We start from the raw sequence: 18,713 nt of genomic DNA on the forward strand, positions 1-18,713 counted from the left end.
ATAGCCACCAAAAGAGTCAGAGGGATCTCAAAGGACTGGTCCGAGGAGAGGAGGGAGCCCAGCAAATAAGTTAGGAGAGAGGTTGCTGCTTAAGCAAGGAGGGGGTGAGAGTTGGTGAGGTTATCATGTGTGGCTTTGTTATCCCATTGGGGAGTTACATCAAAGCGGATGCTTCAGTGTCTTATTCAGACTCTAGGTTGGTGTGTATTCATTGGGACGTCAGGGCGGCCTACTTCGAGTGGGCAAAGCATTCGAAGCACTAGAGTGTGGCCCGTGATGTTGTGTTGAGGCAGGGGATCCTCTTTAGATAGAATGGAGAGACGGTTAGATTATTTTTAGTTTATATCCCTGGCAACAGAAAGCTGCATTGACACGAAGGGGACAGTCATCGTACCTGTGGACGGGTATTTCGATTAGGTGTTGGTCCTGGAGGCAGAGCCCAAGGATGAGCAGTCATTCACTGTGGAGCTGTTGTCCGACGAATGAGGGGCTAAAAATATAGCGCTTGCGGGTTCGTTCGTGACGGGCTCCTCATTAGACCGCTTGCTGTCCTGGAGGCACCGGGCAAGGGACGATTCCACCGTGCGTGTCCGTTAGTCCTGCTTCAGTCTGTTCTAATCCTGGATTGTTGTGTTGAGTCGTCCAGCTTCTATAACACCTTCGCTGCGGCGGCTATTCCGCCGCAGCGCTAAGGGGGCGGGGCGGCCGCGCGGCGCGCCCATGCTGGTGACGGAACCGCTCCGTCACCAGCCTCGGTTGAGCTGTGCTCATGACAGAGCGGTTCCGTCATGGCCCCGCCCGCTCAATGGAACGCCCAGCGCAGGCGCGGCGAGCGGGCCATGACGGAACTGCTCCGTCATCAGCACAGCGCCACCGCAGCTGATGACGGAGCAGTTCCGTCATCAGCATCGAAGAAGATAAGGGTTGTTGAGTTTCGCGGCTGGAGATGGGGGTCAGTGGTGGTTTTGCTGCGACGGTGGACCCCGAGTTCGGGAGCTTGGTTTCAGAGCTCCTTCCCCGCGGCCATCCTGCCATTATGTCAAGATTGTCTGGGCAGCCTGTTGGTCCTTGGTGTATTCCTTGACATAGGTTGGAGTGGAAGGAACTACCAGGATATGCAAGGCTCCATGTTCCAGAGAGGGAAGATAATGATCATAGTTCGTAGGTTTTTGTGCCCCGAAATTAGCCTGCACTTCATCTTTGTCACAGGACATACCACCTTCGTTCTCCACTCCAAAGTAGCAGAGCATCCAAGGGTCTCACTCAAAACTTAAGGCGTTCCATTATCTGCGCTTTCATCACACTAAAATATTATGGTAGATGCTTGCTCCCAGTTGCTCAGAGGCAAGACTCCGAGCTATCGCAGGGCACAGAGGAGCATGGGGTGTAGGATATCTGCCTCATGCAGGGTGATCACCGCAGCACAGGACCCACCTGGCACTTTAAAACTGGCACACAGCCAACGTGTTTCGTTCCCGATTTTTGCCAGAGGGAACTTAGTTAGGGCTCTTCTCTATGAGGCTGAAAAGTGGCAGTGACAGGTACTTAGAGTCTAGTTGAACCTCAAAAGAAGAAACTAGCATCCATAACAATATGTGTTGCGAAGTCTAATACTAAAGGGTCAAAGAGAAGGAAGAAGTCAAATAGGCACGATTCAAGTAACAAGATGCTGTATGTACTGAAAAGAAAGTTTCTCCTCCTTTGACGGCTTGATATAATCCGTTTGGGGACCTGACTTCAATGGACAGACTAATGCATTGCGTTTCACTTAGATGGATTTAATAGACGACTTGGGAGTGGTAGTATGGAAGGAGATGTCTGACAATTCTTTAGTAAGTTGATGGAACATTAGCATTGTGATAGTTAGATTCACAAAACTGACTCTAGGAAAATGGTTTTAGCAGTGGACAAAGAGTGAACCATGTCAGTTTCTTGAGTTTTTAATGAAGGGGTTACACCATATCATTCCTCCACAACCTCCATTTTAAACTGGAGATATGTTGCAACAGGAAAGCAAGCAGAATTATTTGGAAGTCTAGTTGCACATATTCTGTGCTATTTTTTACTGGCACTAACATGTTATTTCTATTTCAGATGGCCTGGAACATGTTGAAGAAATCAAGTTCTGCAAGTGTATATACATTGAGGACTCCTGTTTGGAGAGGCTGAGCAAGATTGAAAACTTACAAAAAAGTCTGCTGCGGCTGGAGATCATTTCCTGTGGCAACGTCACAGATAGAGGCATCATATCTCTGAATACATTAGGGTATGTTTGAAAAATATGTGCTGATCAGTTTAAATGTTAATCTACACTAGCCAAGGCAATTTTTCAAAGTTAGATCCAGGAACTGGTGAAATTGCCAGATCTTGCTTTGAAACTCCTGCCAATAAAATTATTTTGAAGCAAGGTTTGATCTAGGCAGTGCGCATAACTGACATGTGAACCAGAATGCCAGTGAAGGTAATATACTCCATTTTCTATTAAGGAAACCATTTCTATTGATAAATACCTCCCATGAGGACTCCTCTTCTAGCCAATTGGAACTCTGAGTCTTCCAGGCATTGCCGTCTCTAGCACCACTCATTTTGTAGACCAGAGACTGGTTCTTCATCTCTGGAGCCCGGTTTATGCACTACTTTGCCCTGTCATTTTTTCCTTTCCGCAGAGCACTCAGATGCTATCATAGAAGGTTTAATAGCACTATGGGGAAAACACCCAAATTAAATTATTAAATTAAAGATGATGAATTAATTAGACCTTCCAAACCATTTTTTTGTCCTCATTTTTCCTCTGAAAACACATTTTCATATTCGTCACTGTCCCAAGTGCTCTGTCCCAGGCTTCAAGACCATCAGTAATATGTCTTACAGCTTTGAACAATTCCTCCTGCCATTCCTGACATATGAGGTCTAATCATTGGACTTATCCTGTGATGTTAACCAGGTCTCGGCTGGTTCAGAGAAAAAAGTGAACCCCAAATTTGTTTGTCTAATTTATAGAAGAATTTAACAGAATTCCACTACCTGCGCCAAGCAGGCTGCTCTGGTTGGCACCATTTCTTACACATTTCTCTCCTTGCTAGGAGATATAGGAAGAAAATCAGTTTAGATTGGGTTGATGTCATTCTTTCCACCTCATCTTTCCATGGGACACCAAATAAAATTGTTGTGTGGCTTACCTCCACAGGTTCTCCGGAGAGATCTGATATTGTTTTACCCACTCTCTGACAAAAAACCTCCAAAACAGGGCAGCTAGCTAACATGTTTATATCATCTGTACCTAGACTTCCGCACCTATTGCACTTGGCGTTGTTACTCCTTCTGGCTTTATCAAAAGGGAGGGAGTCAAAGTAGTTGATCAATGGATCAACGGACACGGTTTTCCACACAGGAAGGTGGAAGGTCCAGTTACAGCTTGTGTCCGTGTCTTGCACTAGGAAAACAAAGGGGGGTTGCTGCACTGTTCCTATGGTAAGTGAGGGAAGTGTTAGCTGGCATGACCACAGATGTTAGAGTAACATCCTGGGGCATCCATTTTGTTGGATGTAATTGCCTCACACACCCCGAAGGATGTCATGCTTCATCATCGGCGGTTGCTCCTCGTCGGGGAGGCGGTGCAATCCCCGACGGGCTCACCTCAAAGAGGGGCTCTTTAGCGGAGATCTTTTTCCAACTGCCTTATGGTGAGGTGGGGGTGTGTGGGCTGGGCTAGGTGTAGTGGTGTGTGAGATATTAAAATGTAGCAAGGGGTACCGGAATTCAGTTTATTCTGGGGGTCCCCTGGCTGCAGTTAAAAAAGTGGGGTTAGCTCACTAGGTGTCAGCAGGTTAGGTCAGGTGACCCTAGATGAGACTAAAGGTGATGTTGGTCGACATGTTTCACGCTGTGGGTATAGTCACCCGCGATTCATCAGGACCTTAATAATGTGCAAGGGAAAACATGCTAGTGTCATGTATGTTGTTACCTCTGTGGGTTCTCCTATGCCTAGACATAGAGAAAAAAAGAAGGACAACCATTAAATGCTAATCTGCATATAAACAGTTCAAGTTAATGCCAGGGTGTTAACACAGTGTAGCATGCTGTTGGTGATAAGCAGTATTGTATAACCGCCAATGCATGCCTTGCAAAGTGTGTGTGTCTCAAGTGCGTAGTGAGGAGCACACACAACTGTAGAGTTCGTGAGGAGGTTTGTGATAGAGTGGTGGCTAAAATCAAGATTTTTAAAAAACAGTTTTAAAGAAAGAGTTAAAATTGCAGCAGTTTGAGAGGACTGAACTGCTCATTTGGTGTGGAATCCGAGCAGGTGTATTGTTTATAAGGCACCTTTTGCAACTGCATGCACAACACTCACACACTGTGTCCCAACTGGGAAAACATAGAGCGGTATGTCTCCCGTGTCCCACTTACCTAATGGTTAAGGATTACATGCCACATGAGGGGTCGGCGGGACTAGACATCAGGGAAGAGCCCAGGGTTTCAGCTGGAGATGGAGTAAAACATAGCGCCTGTAGTTGGATAGTTGCTAAAGCTAATGTTAAAAAATGTCTCCAAGCAGAGTTGGGCTTGTGTGGTCACAGACCTCTACGCTGTCTCCCATTGTTAAAACCCTATCGAGTGGACTCACCTCCATTCTCCCGTGTCCGCGCAGTCAGACCTACCCTTCTCCGCCGAGCTCGAGTAGATGTGGGAGCTCGGCGGCCGGGGAAATTTAAACCGTGTTGACAGGTCGGCGTGTGACGGGGCGTCTCCGCCTCCTCTGTCAGGTCACATGGTCGGGGCGTTTTCTGCGGCGGCCATCTTACAGCGGTGTGCTGGTGCGCTTAACGCTAAGTATACATCATTCTAAATGTCAATACAACTATTTGTGTCATTTAGAGGGGGGTGGAAAGGTTGTTGATAATCACCCCATTTTGTCAAGGGCAAGTCACCACTATTGTGCGTGCGGAGCAGTCTGTTCAAAAGTCACTCGCTTTTATGTACGAAGTGTAGCGGCCATATTGTGATGGGCACAGAATATGTTCCGGGCATGCACTGACCATTATGGTCTAAGAAAACGTGGCAATATGTTGTATTTAGGTGAGCCTACTGCCTGAGGAGCATGCATGGCATTTGGGACACGTTACACAGTATGTGGTGTCGCGTTGCATAGTGTGTAGTGTTGGCAACAGGGACTGATGGTAGAATGATTAGGGTGGATCACTGTCGACAATGTGGCCAGTGTATGTGGCAACTGGTTACATGAGTGGTGGACAAAGGACCTTGAAATCCTAAAGTGAATGCCACGGAATATCCTCGTTGAGACCCTGTTTGTCCGTAGACAAACGATGTACCCATCTCTGCTCTTTCCGAAACAGGGCATTGCTCGGGTAGTTGGGGCTGGCTTCAACCTAGGTTCGCCTTCAAGAGATCCCAAAACCTGAAGGACATCCTGATCAGTACTAGGCCTAAGTGCACCAGGAAAGATACCCAACAAACTTTATGGCACCTTCCCCCAGTAACGGGCCATTATCCTTGCGGAATGTGTGGTGTATGTAGGTACACCCTGACACTTAAGACTATCCAGCTCTCAGAGACCTTCAAATGGGAGATCAGACACCACACTAATTGTAATACATCAAATTGTATATATATGCTGAAGTGCCCTTGTGACCTACTATACATCGGGATGACCACCCGTCCAGTCAAAACGAGAATCATTGAACACCGTAGCAACTTTCGTTGCAAAAAGACCCACACAAAGATGTGCAAACATTTCGTTGAACAAAACCATGATGAGGACTCCATGAGGTGGGTGGTGCTTGAAGCCAGCCCCAACTACCCGAGCAATGCCCTGTTTCGGAAAGAGCAGAGATGGGTACATCGTTTGTCTACGGACAAACAGGGTCTCAACGAGGATATTCCGTGGCATTCACTTTAGGATTTCAAGGTCCTTTGTCCACCACTCATGTAACCAGTTGCCACATACACTGGCCACATTGTCGACAGTGATCCACCCTAATCATTCTACCATCAGTCCCTGTTGCCAACACTACACACTATGCAACGCGACACCACATACTGTGTAACGTGTCCCAAATGCCATGCATGCTCCTCAGGCAGTAGGCTCACCTAAATACAACATATTGCCACGTTTTCTTAGACCATAATGGTCAGTGCATGCCCGGAACATATTCTGTGCCCATCACAATATGGCCGCTACACTTCGTACATAAAAGCGAGTGACTTTTGAACAGACTGCTCCGCACGCACAATAGTGGTGACTTGCCCTTGACAAAATGGGGTGATTATCAACAACCTTTCCACCCCCCTCTAAATGACACAAATAGTTGTATTGACATTTAGAATGATGTATACTTAGCGTTAAGCGCACCAGCACACCGCTGTAAGATGGCCGCCGCAGAAAACGCCCCGACCATGTGACCTGACAGAGGAGGCGGAGACGCCCCGTCACACGCCGACCTGTCAACACGGTTTAAATTTCCCCGGCTGCCGAGCTCCCACATCTACTCGAGCTCGGCGGAGAAGGGTAGGTCTGACTGCGCGGACACGGGAGAATGGAGGTGAGTCCACTCGATAGGGTTTTAACAATGGGAGACAGCGTAGTGGTCTGTGACCACACAAGCCCAACTCTGCTTGGAGACATTTTTTAACATTAGCTTTAGCAACTATCCAACTACAGGCGCTATGTTTTACTCCATCTCCAGCTGAAACCCTGGGCTCTTCCCTGATGTCTAGTCCCGCCGACCCCTCATGTGGCATGTAATCCTTAACCATTAGGTAAGTGGGACACGGGAGACATACCGCTCTATGTTTTCCCAGTTGGGACACAGTGTGTGAGTGTTGTGCATGCAGTTGCAAAAGGTGCCTTATAAACAATACACCTGCTCGGATTCCACACCAAATGAGCAGTTCAGTCCTCTCAAACTGCTGCAATTTTAACTCTTTCTTTAAAACTGTTTTTTAAAAATCTTGATTTTAGCCACCACTCTATCACAAACCTCCTCACGAACTCTACAGTTGTGTGTGCTCCTCACTACGCACTTGAGACACACACACTTTGCAAGGCATGCATTGGCGGTTATACAATACTGCTTATCACCAACAGCATGCTACACTGTGTTAACACCCTGGCATTAACTTGAACTGTTTATATGCAGATTAGCATTTAATGGTTGTCCTTCTTTTTTTCTCTATGTCTAGGCATAGGAGAACCCACAGAGGCAACAACATACATGACACTAGCATGTTTTCCCTTGCACATTATTAAGGTCCTGATGAATCGCGGGTGACTATACCCACAGCGTGAAACATGTCGACCAACATCACCTTTAGTCTCATCTAGGGTCACCTGACCTAGCCTGCTGACACCTAGTGAGCTAACCCCACTTTTTTAACTGCAGCCAGGGGACCCCCAGAATAAACTGAATTCCGGTACCCCTTGCTACATTTTAATATCTCACACACCACTACACCTAGCCCAGCCCACACACCCCCACCTCACCATAAGGCAGTTGGAAAAAGATCTCCGCTAAAGAGCCCCTCTTTGAGGTGAGCCCGTCGGGGATTGCACCGCCTCCCCGACGAGGAGCAACCGCCGATGATGAAGCATGACATCCTTCGGGGTGTGTGAGGCAATTACATCCAACAAAATGGATGCCCCAGGATGTTACTCTAACATCTGTGGTCATGCCAGCTAACACTTCCCTCACTTACCATAGGAACAGTGCAGCAACCCCCCTTTGTTTTCCTTCTGGCTTTAGCCAGCTTCGGTGGGAACCAAAAGACTGTAGAAAGTGAGCAAGTGGTTCCTTTTTAAAGGTGCAGATTTCACTACTAAGTAAAGTAAGTTAAACAATACTTGCCATAACTTCTCCAGGTCTACGTCCAGCAAGCATCCATCCCAGACATGGTGTGTGATTTCATGTCCCCCTCTACTACGTCTTATAGGAGTTGATACCACAGGGCCACTTGCTTCTTCCTTGTATTAGGGGCCTGCAGTTCCTCCTTCATACTTTGGGTCTCTGAGTGGTCCACCAATGGTCTGCCAGCCAGGTGGTCAACTGATAATATTTGAACCTTAACCGTGTCCCCATGGTGATCCTTGCCCAGGTGTCCCACAGTAATGCCGTCCCTTCCTCCACTAACTGTCCCCACTTGGTTATTCCACATCCTGAAAGTGGTCTTGATAAATGGTCTTTCAAACACCTGGGCATTCCTGGGGAATCCCATATTGGTGATAGCTTGCTATAGTATGGGATTCCTAGGAAAGATCTTATCTCAAACTATAGACCAGCAGCTGAGACAAAGCATTTCAACTGAACTTTTTAAAAGAACTTTGGTGCACCATACTTGTACAGGAAATCTATATTCGAGGCATTTGAGCTGTAGATCACATGCTTTGCATACTCTTACCATCTAGTTTTGGGTCTGGATGTTTGCAAGTTGTTTTTGTTCGAAGAAGTCTTTCCAATCACGAGGTAAGTGACTCCTCCTTTCGGTAATAGTGCGCATGGGCATCAACCCCATTGTTGGATTCATTTTTGCCGGCATCGGGTTTCGGACATGTATTGCAGGGTTCTGCTTTAAAACTGTTTCTTCGGGTTATCCAGGGTGCGTAATCCACTCTACCCTCGTCGATATTGTTTCAAGAGCATATCCCATTTCTCCGCATATCGTATCCGTAGAGGAAAACTCTATTTCGATCAAAGATCTTTGGAAAGGGCGTTCGGCTTAACCGCGTCTGTCCACTTTGCAGTCAATGGAACAGACTCCATTCAAATTCTGCCCTCTGTTCCACGCCAAGTATCTATGCACTGACTTGTACGAAGTGTGCAACTTATGCTTGTCTCCGGAGCACAATGAACTGGACTGAGACACGTGTAGATCGTTCCGATCGAAGAAAACACTTCTTGATCGTCCGGCTCGACGTCGCGAAATGCAGAGTCAAAACGTCAAATACAGGCCGGACATCTTCGGCGAAGGATCCGCGCACGAATTTGACGCACAAGGGGCCAAGGAAGAACAAGAAGAACTTGCCTCCATTCCAGATTCTGACTCCGAGACGGAAGAAAACTTGCCACAAGATCAACATCTAGTGAGGACCGAACGCCCCCTGACCCAAACTCCAATTCAGTCAAAACAAAAGGCTTCAATCCCACCCCCGCCTTCGGGCCATGGTCGGCACCAAGAAGATGTTTCTGATGCCCCGCCTTCTGGCTCGGCACTGAAACATGTCACTAAGCCTTTCGGCTTGGAATCGAGTTGGCCAAAGTCTGGCACCGAGCCGAAACCTTCAGGCTTGAAGCCTAAAACTGCTTCGGAACCAAAATCATTGACACCAAAGACAAAGGCTCCTTCGGCACCGAAATCTTCACCGTCAAAGCCATTCTACCCCGGCACCGAAATCCTTAGGTGCCGAAACCTAAAACTGTTCCTTCCTTCAAGGCTGCAGGATCCGATTTTGGACGCCACAACACCCAAATCGGACCCAAAACAAAAGGAACTTTATATAAACCCAGATACAGGACGTGTTCTTACTAAATCACCTCAGAAACGCAAAATCAAGCGGCACCTTTTACCAAATTCCTTTGAAGAGGAAGAATGTAGGTACTAACCCGTCCCCTCCTCCACTATGTTCCCCTACACTAACTTCTCCACCTTTGCAGCATTTACTGATTACACCAACTAACTCTCCACCACCATGACCTCATGATGATGATGGAGATGTGGGTACAAAAAAACCAATACAAAATAAATACAAATAAAAAGAGAAGATAGGGTACAATATTTTACCAATAGACTCCTTGAATGATTATAATACGGATTCACCTACAGATAACAACCCAGATCTTTACTGTGCAAAGCTACTGGCGACAATGTAGGATATTTAGAATTACTTGCTAGAGCTGCAGAATATCATGGGGTACAATTACATAAGGAATCTCTAGAGGAAGATTTCCTATTTGAAACGCTCAATAGCACACAAAGGGCTAGCCACACTTTACCTATGCTTAAAGGTATGATGAGACATGCCGATGATATCCTTAAATATCCAGTGTGTGCTCTCATTCTCACCCCCAGAATTGATAAAAAATATAATCCTGCTCCCTCAGATCCAGTCTTTATTAAAGGACAGTTACCACTAGACTCCTTGGTGGTCTCCAACGCTCGTAAACTGACCAATTCACAGACTACAGGGGATGATCCCCCTCCTGACAGAGTCCAAACTGTTGGACGCCTCCGGTAAACGAGTAGCCACCCAAGCAGCAAATCACTGGCGCATTGCCAACACCCAGACCCTGCTAACCAGATATGAAAGAGCACACTGGGACAAAATAGAGCAATTGCTACAACACCTCCCAGAGGAGCACAAGACAAAAGCCCAGGATTTAGTCCAGCAAGGGAAACTCATATCAAATTCCTCATTTCCTTTTGTCGCTCCTTCTACCGTGGAGGGTCGAAAACCATGTCCTCAGACAATACTGCTGCCTCCTACAAAGGCAACAATCAATCTTCCTCTACAAGGGGCTTCTTTAGAGGAGGATACAGAGGCAACAACAACAAAAGTCGAGCAGGGGTTCCACACCAAGTAATTGCCCCTCCCCAAACAAGCAGTGACTTGCATACACTTCCCCCGCTCATTTAACATCTGTTGGGGGACATTTCCTACAATTCCTCCTCATTTGGCAATCTATCACCACAGACAAATGGGTGTTAGGAATGATCCAACATGTTTTCTTGCCTGGAGCTTACCAACAATCCTCCAAACATTCCACCACATTATCACAAAATGTCACCAGAACATTTACATCTACTTCAGCAAGAGGTCCAATCTCTACTGTCCAAACGAGCCATTGAACCTGTGCCGTTACAACATCAAGGGACAGGCGTGTACTCCCTGTACTTTCTCATTCCCATAAAGGACGGATCCTTGAGACCTATATAATATCCTGCTCAATAATTCTCTGAGCAGGACTTTACCACATTTGGCTAAGTATCCCAAAGACGAGGCCTTGTCATTATTTTTTAATTGAGACCCTTAACCTATGCTGTCTGGCGAAGAATTAATGGTAAACACAGAGACTACACATTTCACAGTAAAAAATATGGCCATCCCTCTCGTGCAAATTATTTGCTTATAAATTGTAAGGAGTCAGATAGGATCTCGACAATAGAACAACTCCCAATACACCTTTTTGACCATGCAGCCCTGCTACTAAAAATCAAGAGTCCATACCAGAAAGGACAAGTGAGATGGATACTAGATAGAAAGCTTCTCCTACAGAAGGCGACAGAAGAGTTTTTCTGTTGGAACTTGCTCTGGACCCCCAATTAATGTGACTGGGATACATATAAAACCTGGTTTAGAGGGACCCTACTCGGTATATCCGCTGTTTAGGACAAAAAGAAAAGGCTGAAGAAGGAGAACATGGAGGGGGAGATCTCCAAAGTGAAGCTACCTTGAAAGATAGCACCCTGGAGGCGAACTCAAGAGAAGCGTTAGGCAAGTTATTGACCTCCCTCGAGTTGGAATTCAGGTTAATGATGGAGAAGAGAGTGAGGCAGCAGTGGGAGGCCAGCAGGACTAGGAATTGTGAATATGGGGAAAATGTGGGAAATTGCTGGCATGGAAAGCAAGATCAGAAAGAAGCAAGAACCACATGAAGGACGTATATGATTTGACAACGGTAGCCGCTGTAGTAGATAGTGAAAAGATTGAGCAGGAGTTCCACAGGTTCTTCCCAGACTTATATGAAAAGGATCTATGCTGTGATACTAAGAAGTTAGAAGAGTGACTAGAAAATAAATAAATGCCCAAGCTAACCTTGGTACAGCAGCAATTTCTGAATCGTGAGATTATGGGAGACGAGCTATTGAGTGCCATTAAGATATCAAAGAGAGGTAAAATGGTGGGGCCAGCCAGCCTTCTCAATGAATTGTATACCGCACTGGTAAAAGAGAAGGTCCCAGTAAGGGTCAATTTGTTTAATTCCATTCATTTGCGTAGTTTGCCCATATGCAAGTCCTTGAATGAAGCTACAATCTCCCTGATTCTGATCTTCCAACCCATTTACAAAATGTATTTGCCTCCTGAAATATTCTTTGTCCATCCTCATAAATTTTTTTTTTTTTAAAGAAAGTAGGTTAGATTCTATCGTTGTGTGGTGTTAAAAAAGAGCTTCTATGTAAGACTGATGTTTTTTTGGGGTAGCCTTCAGCACAAGTTATGCAATTGCAGATAAGTCTTTACTTACTTCCAATTACTACTAGTGCAGGCAGGCAATCTTAAACATTAACTTGCTAGCATGTTATATGTGAAGAAGAGATAGGACGTGTTGTTTTGGAGCAAAGCGTGAAATGCACTTTATATCAAAACTCACATATAGAGGATTGTTATTTCTTGATCCAGCTTATATTTGTCCAAGATCTATTTCTTGGAGGCGGTGCACAGATAAAGAAAAGTGGATGAACTCCTAGATTTATTGTAAAGTTTTACATTAAAGAACTTTCAGCAATTATTTGATTGGATCATCTGTCCCAGGGCATTTCAGGCTAAATACTTTCTTCAGGAGAAATTTATTTAATTTATACATTTTTATCAAGATCTATTTAATATGTTTCTCACAACGTTCTGTGCTTGTGCCATCATCGCTTTATGTAAACTTTCTCAGTTAAATGGAGCAGATCTGTCATACCACCACTATGAAAGACTTTTTTTGACAGATTCAAGTTGAATTCAAATAGTCTGAGGGGTAAAAGGCTGTATGAAAGGCAGGACCTCTGGAGAACATTGTCCTCAATAAGGATTGCAGATTACATTTTTAATTTCTTGATCCATGCCATGAAGCTCAACGGTTGGTTAGGACTCTAAATGTGTATTGCATTTTAAAAGAACAGCTCAGATGTATTATATTTATTATGTTCACTGTGTAAGTGAGGTTCAGAGTTGTACCCTCAACAGTGATCTGATATTCCCACCAAATGAAACACAAAGTTACAAGTAATAGTTTAAGGTTCTAGAAGGATGCCAAACAGTGTGGATTGTGACAGCAGACCTTCTGACAATCAGACATGATCAATGACCCTTTGTGAGGCATGGAGTGTTACTTTGAGTTGCAATGCAGCATTGATTATCACTGTTTATCGCTTTGATTACACAGAGTAACCCGCCTGATCATAAGGTTCAGAGACATAGCACCGAAGCAAGCGTCAACCTACTTAGCTTCTGCACTGACCAGACATCTCTTCCAAACCCCTTAACTGCTGAATCTTCATGTTTATAGGATCCAAGAATGGGCTTGGGGGTAAGGGTGAAGGTGTGGCAAATTGGCTGTGATCTTGACCTGGGCCATCTTCTAATCTCCGCAGATACAGAGTACTTAACACCAGAATATGTTGATTGTGTTGATACACCCAATTATCTATATTTGATTCAGGCAGTTCATTTCTTAAACCCCAAACCTTGATGTCTTGCAATAGAATTAATTTTGAAACGCTGGAGCGTTCCACAGCGTGGATACCCTCACTTCAAAAGCCTTCATAAAGATTGGAGGCACTATGAATATCACCATTCCTGCTGACCTCGTGCTAAGTAATCTATGTCCATTATAGACACTTGGAGTAAATGCATTTAACACATTGATCTTATAATAATAATGGGTGAAGGCTGAATTTGAAATGCCCAAAAATCCTGAATGTTTTTAGCTTCTAGATGTTTAGGATTAGATTCCAGGACTAGAACTTCAACGTTCCATCTGCTTCAGTGGCATATTTGACAGTGACAAGTTGGCCTGCAGTGAATATTCCAACTAGAGTTATTAACCAACAGAGAGGGGCAATACATATCATATCGCACTTCACTGGAAAATGTATTACCATTCCTTCATGCTCATCCTCGAGCCACATTTCAAAGTTTAGAACCCTCATTGCATTTGGCACCAACTTGAGCCTACCTTTTATCAAATTAACCTAGAAGTGTACTAGTTTTGCAGCTGAGAGCTTTATATATTAGCCAACTGTGAAAACGAAGGTAAGATGCTCAATAACGATGCGTCACACTTATGAGAAATTTCAGTTAAGATTTATTGCTTTTACCTCATCCACAGCATAGATCTCAACTGCCATTACACTCTTGGTTCCCTGAGAATTCCCCACGGCTATCGAGCAGGATGTCACACCTCTTCCTCTTTATACATTTACACAGATGTGTACTTTTTTGACATGTGCCCTAATAACAATTATTGGAAGCATTGAGCTTATTATAATCTTATCAATAAGATCCAGAAAAAAACAAGAGTTTCATTATGAAACACTTGCTTGGAAAACAATACTTACATTGAGTAAAAATGATGAATAAGAAAACTTTCCAGCACACATGGTTAGGGAATACAGCTCTTACATAGCATCCAATGAAGAATAAAACATTTCTGCAAAAATTAACACTTTCCAAAGAAGTAAGTGAACCTCAGTTGACTGCATAATCTTTGAAGTGAATCAGGGGCAATCTTACACTTGTCTTAGTAAAGACGCTAGACTTGTTGTTGTTTGACTTAACCAACTTCTCACTCCTTAAGGTATTTTTTAGTATTAAATCTTTGTATTGAAAGGTCATAGCACATACATAAAAAGCAGTTGTCCATATATCACCCCCGCTTGTTGGGTAGCAAAACCCACAGCTCAGAAGAAACGGGCAAGACCATCCCACACTGCAGGCAAACAACCTTAAGTAGAGAACAAAACATAAGCAAACAACCCCCCCCCCCCGCTCACACTTTAACCCACCCCTTCCCTCCCTCCTCCCATGTCCCAGGTCCACCAATCAACTTGTCCATGTGCAAACCCCCAGCGCAAATAGCTGGGACATGTAACCTCTCGAAATTCCGAGGCCAGTAGGGACAGGAATGACTGCCACAGTTCTGCGTACTTCGATCCCTCCCCCGCCAATATCAGGGAGAGCTTCTCCATACCCAACACAAGCCACAAACGGTGAAGCCAGCCCTGGAATGTGGGGACATGCGCTGTGTGCCAGTGGGTAACAATATTCTGAATGGCAGAGCCCAGCGCGATAGCAATCAAACGGCCTCTGCGGGAGCGTAGCGGATACGTACAGCACATAGGAGGGAAGGCACGTGATCTCTGTACCAAAGTGTGCGTCCACCTCGTCCAGAATGTGCTTCCAATAATCTTGAAGATGGGCGTAATCCCAAAGCAGGTGTATTAGTGTGCCTATCTGACCGCAACCTCGCCAACACGTTGCGTCTCTTGCATGATCCATCGCATGTAGCCACTCAGGGGTATAATACCAATAGGTTGCAACTTTAGTGAGCGTATCTGTAAGCCCCATATGATATGCGGAGTTCCTGGCTCTATAACATATGCCCTCCCATTCCTTATGACTAAAGTCTCTCCCCAATTCCCTCTCCCAGTGTGCCCTCCCTGCGTTATAAGTGTGAGTGTATGCAGCTAGCAACATCTTATACAGGTCTGAGATGAGTTGTTTGTCCGATTTGCGTGTAATAAACCAATATTCATATGGCAGCAATCGCCTGTCAGCCGAAGGACGCACATGTTCACTAAGTGCCCAGTGTTGCGCTTGTAAGTACCGGAGTCTCTCCGACTCCGGCAACCCATACTCTTGTCGGAAAAGAGAAAAGTACATGACACCCTCCTCTGCATACAGGTGGAAGAGTAGGACATCTCACTTTAACCCATTCACCGAGTTTGAAATCAATTCACTTTCTTTTATGTGTCTGGTCATAATGTTTCTTTCCTACATTCTGTGACTCAAGCTCTTTTCTTCTCTATGCTTGGTAAGTGTCTATCCTCACCTAACCTCTATACCACTTCCTCCACCCAGCTGCTAATCTGAAATTGGGTATCCTTCCCTTTAGTAGCTCAAAAGGCGTCATGTCAGTGGATTGATGAGGAGTGAGACAATAAGCCTCTAACCTACACCTAACCTCCTCCTTCCAACACAATCCATTGCCTTTGCTGGTTAAATGCCTTCTTGGCTGGTTTTATTAAATCTCTCTACTACCCCGTTAGTTTCAGGATGATAGAGAGCACAGAGATTGTGTTTTATACCATTGCATTCTAGAAATTCTTTAGTTTTTTTTTAGCAAAATTGTGTCCCTTTATCTGTCAACAAGTGTTGAGAAGACCTTCACACATGAAAACTTCTACCAGGAATTTGATAACTGTATTGGAACTGATATCAGACACCATTTTAATCTCTGCCCATCTTGAGAAGAGATCCACTTATACTAAAATATATGGAAAGCTCTTTTCTCCAGTCAATGGGCCAACTATATCCATGGCCACATCCAGCCAAGGTCTTTCAGGTAAAGGACTACACACCGTAGGTGAGGTGCATGACTTCAACACCTTGTCACAGGCTGCACACGATATACTGACTACTCTAACCTCTGCTCCATCTATCCGCGGCCACCGGAAGTCTAGGTGTAACATCTATTTAGTCTTGGTAATGCCAAAGTGATCTTCATGTGCCAGGTCGAAAAACCTAATTCTTAGATTACTAGGCGGTATTCATCTAGTACCCCTGAACAAACTTCATCCAACTCAGACAATTCCTCCCAGACTATCCAGTACGGTTGAACCGGTTCCTCCACTTTCCCTTGCGTGTCCCATCCCTTAATTAGTTTTTTCTTGCACCTTTATTAGAATGGGATCTGCTAATAGTTACTGTTTCCAAAAGGTCTCTTCAATGGCACCCTTGGTTATAACATAGATCTCTCTTTGGGTACATCCACATCCTCACTGTAACTCATCTCACACAGGTTCTGTATCAGTATCTTTCACCAGACCTGGTAGGCAATCGGCAGCACCTAGAACATATTCAACATCAAAGCTAAACTCCTGACGTTTTACCAGACACCTCATTATCCTACTTGAGATTGCCATCAAGCCTTGTTAGCTCCTGAAGTTTTACCACCCACCTCTTGATCCTACTTGAGCTTGCCATCAAGCCTTTCTTTAGAAATACTTCCCTTAAGCGGCTTATGGTCCATTCTTACCTTAAACGTGATTCTCCAGATGAAGTCTCTAAATGTATTAATAGCCCCTTATACCGCCAATGCTTTCCTTTCAGTCACAGTGTAATTGACTTCTACTTGTCTAAGCTCTGGAGGCAAATGATATTTCTTGTTCAACTGAAGTATCTTCCGTTGCACTCTTGGTTCCCTCAGAGACGCTGCAATGGAATTCTCAGTGACTGAGGATTCCATGTGACACGGGTTATTCCCCATGGCTATTGAGCAGGATGTCACACCAACCCTGCTAAAATTGGCTGCATATTGTCTTCTGCCCAGGCCCTGCTACACACCTCCCATCCCAAGTTCCACAGCCATTTTCCCTTCAACCAGTCCCTTCCTTTCTAGCCTTCTTTATTCTAGCACCGCCCCATACTATGCTATGCACTACCCCACTGTCACTCATGGTGCCCATCCCCCCTCTTTGCACAGCTCTTCACTGGTTATAGCTAGGTTTGCGCTTTGTATGGTCTCTTATATTATACATATTAGGGTGCGATTTTACAGAGAAACGTATTCTATAACTTCTGTTTTCACTGAGATGATTATCTCAGCACATTCCTAAAAAAGTCATGTTCTGTTGTTGAAATGTCTAAAGGTATGAATCCGTTTATATGAGATTTTTAAGTCACATATAGCTAGAATTGCCTAATGTCACAATGGTTGAAAATATCTTGCAATTTTATCTATCTTCCAGGCATCTTAAGTATTTATTCTTGAGTGACCTTCCGGGACTGAAAGAGAAAGACTCCACTGTCGAGAGCCTTAAGAAAGCCCTGCCGTCATTGGAGGTGGAGTTGGATCTCGATTAAAGCCTATTTTTTTCAAACAAAAGTCTTGCCTAGTAATTTTTCTAATCATACATACTTTGTTTATCTCCAATTCACCACGTGCTCTTTGTTGTTTGAAAATATAGGTTTATTAATTGCTCTCTTGTTTAGGCATGCCTCAATCATTGTAGAGAGATTGACTTTAAACCTGCAGTTCCTGTACTTTTACAGAATGCACCTTTTAGAAGGTAACTCGTGACTAAAAGATGTAAATTAGGGGGAGGGGAAAGAACAAGATCAGGCGTCGCCAGTGGTGAAAGTAAAGTATATTTACTATTAGCACTTAAACAAGATCACAACGTTGTAATAGCGATAATAAGTAACCACCCATTCAATGAACCCTCAAATTTGAAAATACTTTTGTCTCCGCTATCTAACGTATATTGGAACTTTGCAGCACAGTAATCTTTCTTAAAGTCTCTCACTTGAAGGCCACCCAGCCCTTAGTCCTTCTAACCGTACGCTAGATTGGCCTTGCCCAAAACAGTTTAGATAATAATCCAGTTTAAAAACTATTTAGGGGCAACTGTGAGGATATCCTGAAGCGCATATAATACCCCTACCTCCATTAAAATCTTGCTGGTCGTCAGGTGGCCATCATCGAAAGGGAAGACCATGTGGCCATCATCAATGGGATTATTTGTGCAAAACTGAATCAATTTATCAAGTCCTCCATTATCATTTATATGGTAAAATTGCAGCATATCAATTCTTCGCCATAATGGGAACCTGCAGGACCCCTCCGAATAGAACTTAAGGACCGTTCAGACCTCAAACCTTCGATGTCATTGAACATCCTCTAGAACAGTGGTCTTCAAACTTTTTAATGCTGCCT

General features: G+C 44.5%; 1 protein-coding gene across 2 annotated transcripts in view; it reads left to right on the forward strand.

The window, feature by feature from the left end:
* The window catches only part of DMAC2L (distal membrane arm assembly component 2 like), a 176,960-nt gene extending 159,078 nt beyond the window's left edge, over positions 1 to 17,882 (forward strand). For both annotated transcript variants that reach the window (XM_078662021.1, XM_078662022.1), the window contains 2 exons: positions 2,095 to 2,266; positions 17,746 to 17,882. In XM_078662021.1, coding sequence (XP_078518147.1) covers positions 2,095 to 2,266; positions 17,746 to 17,860 — 287 coding nt within the window. In that variant the 3' untranslated portion in view covers positions 17,861 to 17,882. The remainder of the gene's footprint in view (positions 1 to 2,094; positions 2,267 to 17,745) is intronic.
* The last annotated feature ends 831 nt before the right edge of the window (positions 17,883 to 18,713 follow it).

The sequence above is a fragment of the Lissotriton helveticus genome, chromosome 9 (assembly GCF_964261635.1).
Source record: "Lissotriton helveticus chromosome 9, aLisHel1.1, whole genome shotgun sequence".
Taxonomy (NCBI): Eukaryota; Metazoa; Chordata; class Amphibia; order Caudata; family Salamandridae; genus Lissotriton; species Lissotriton helveticus.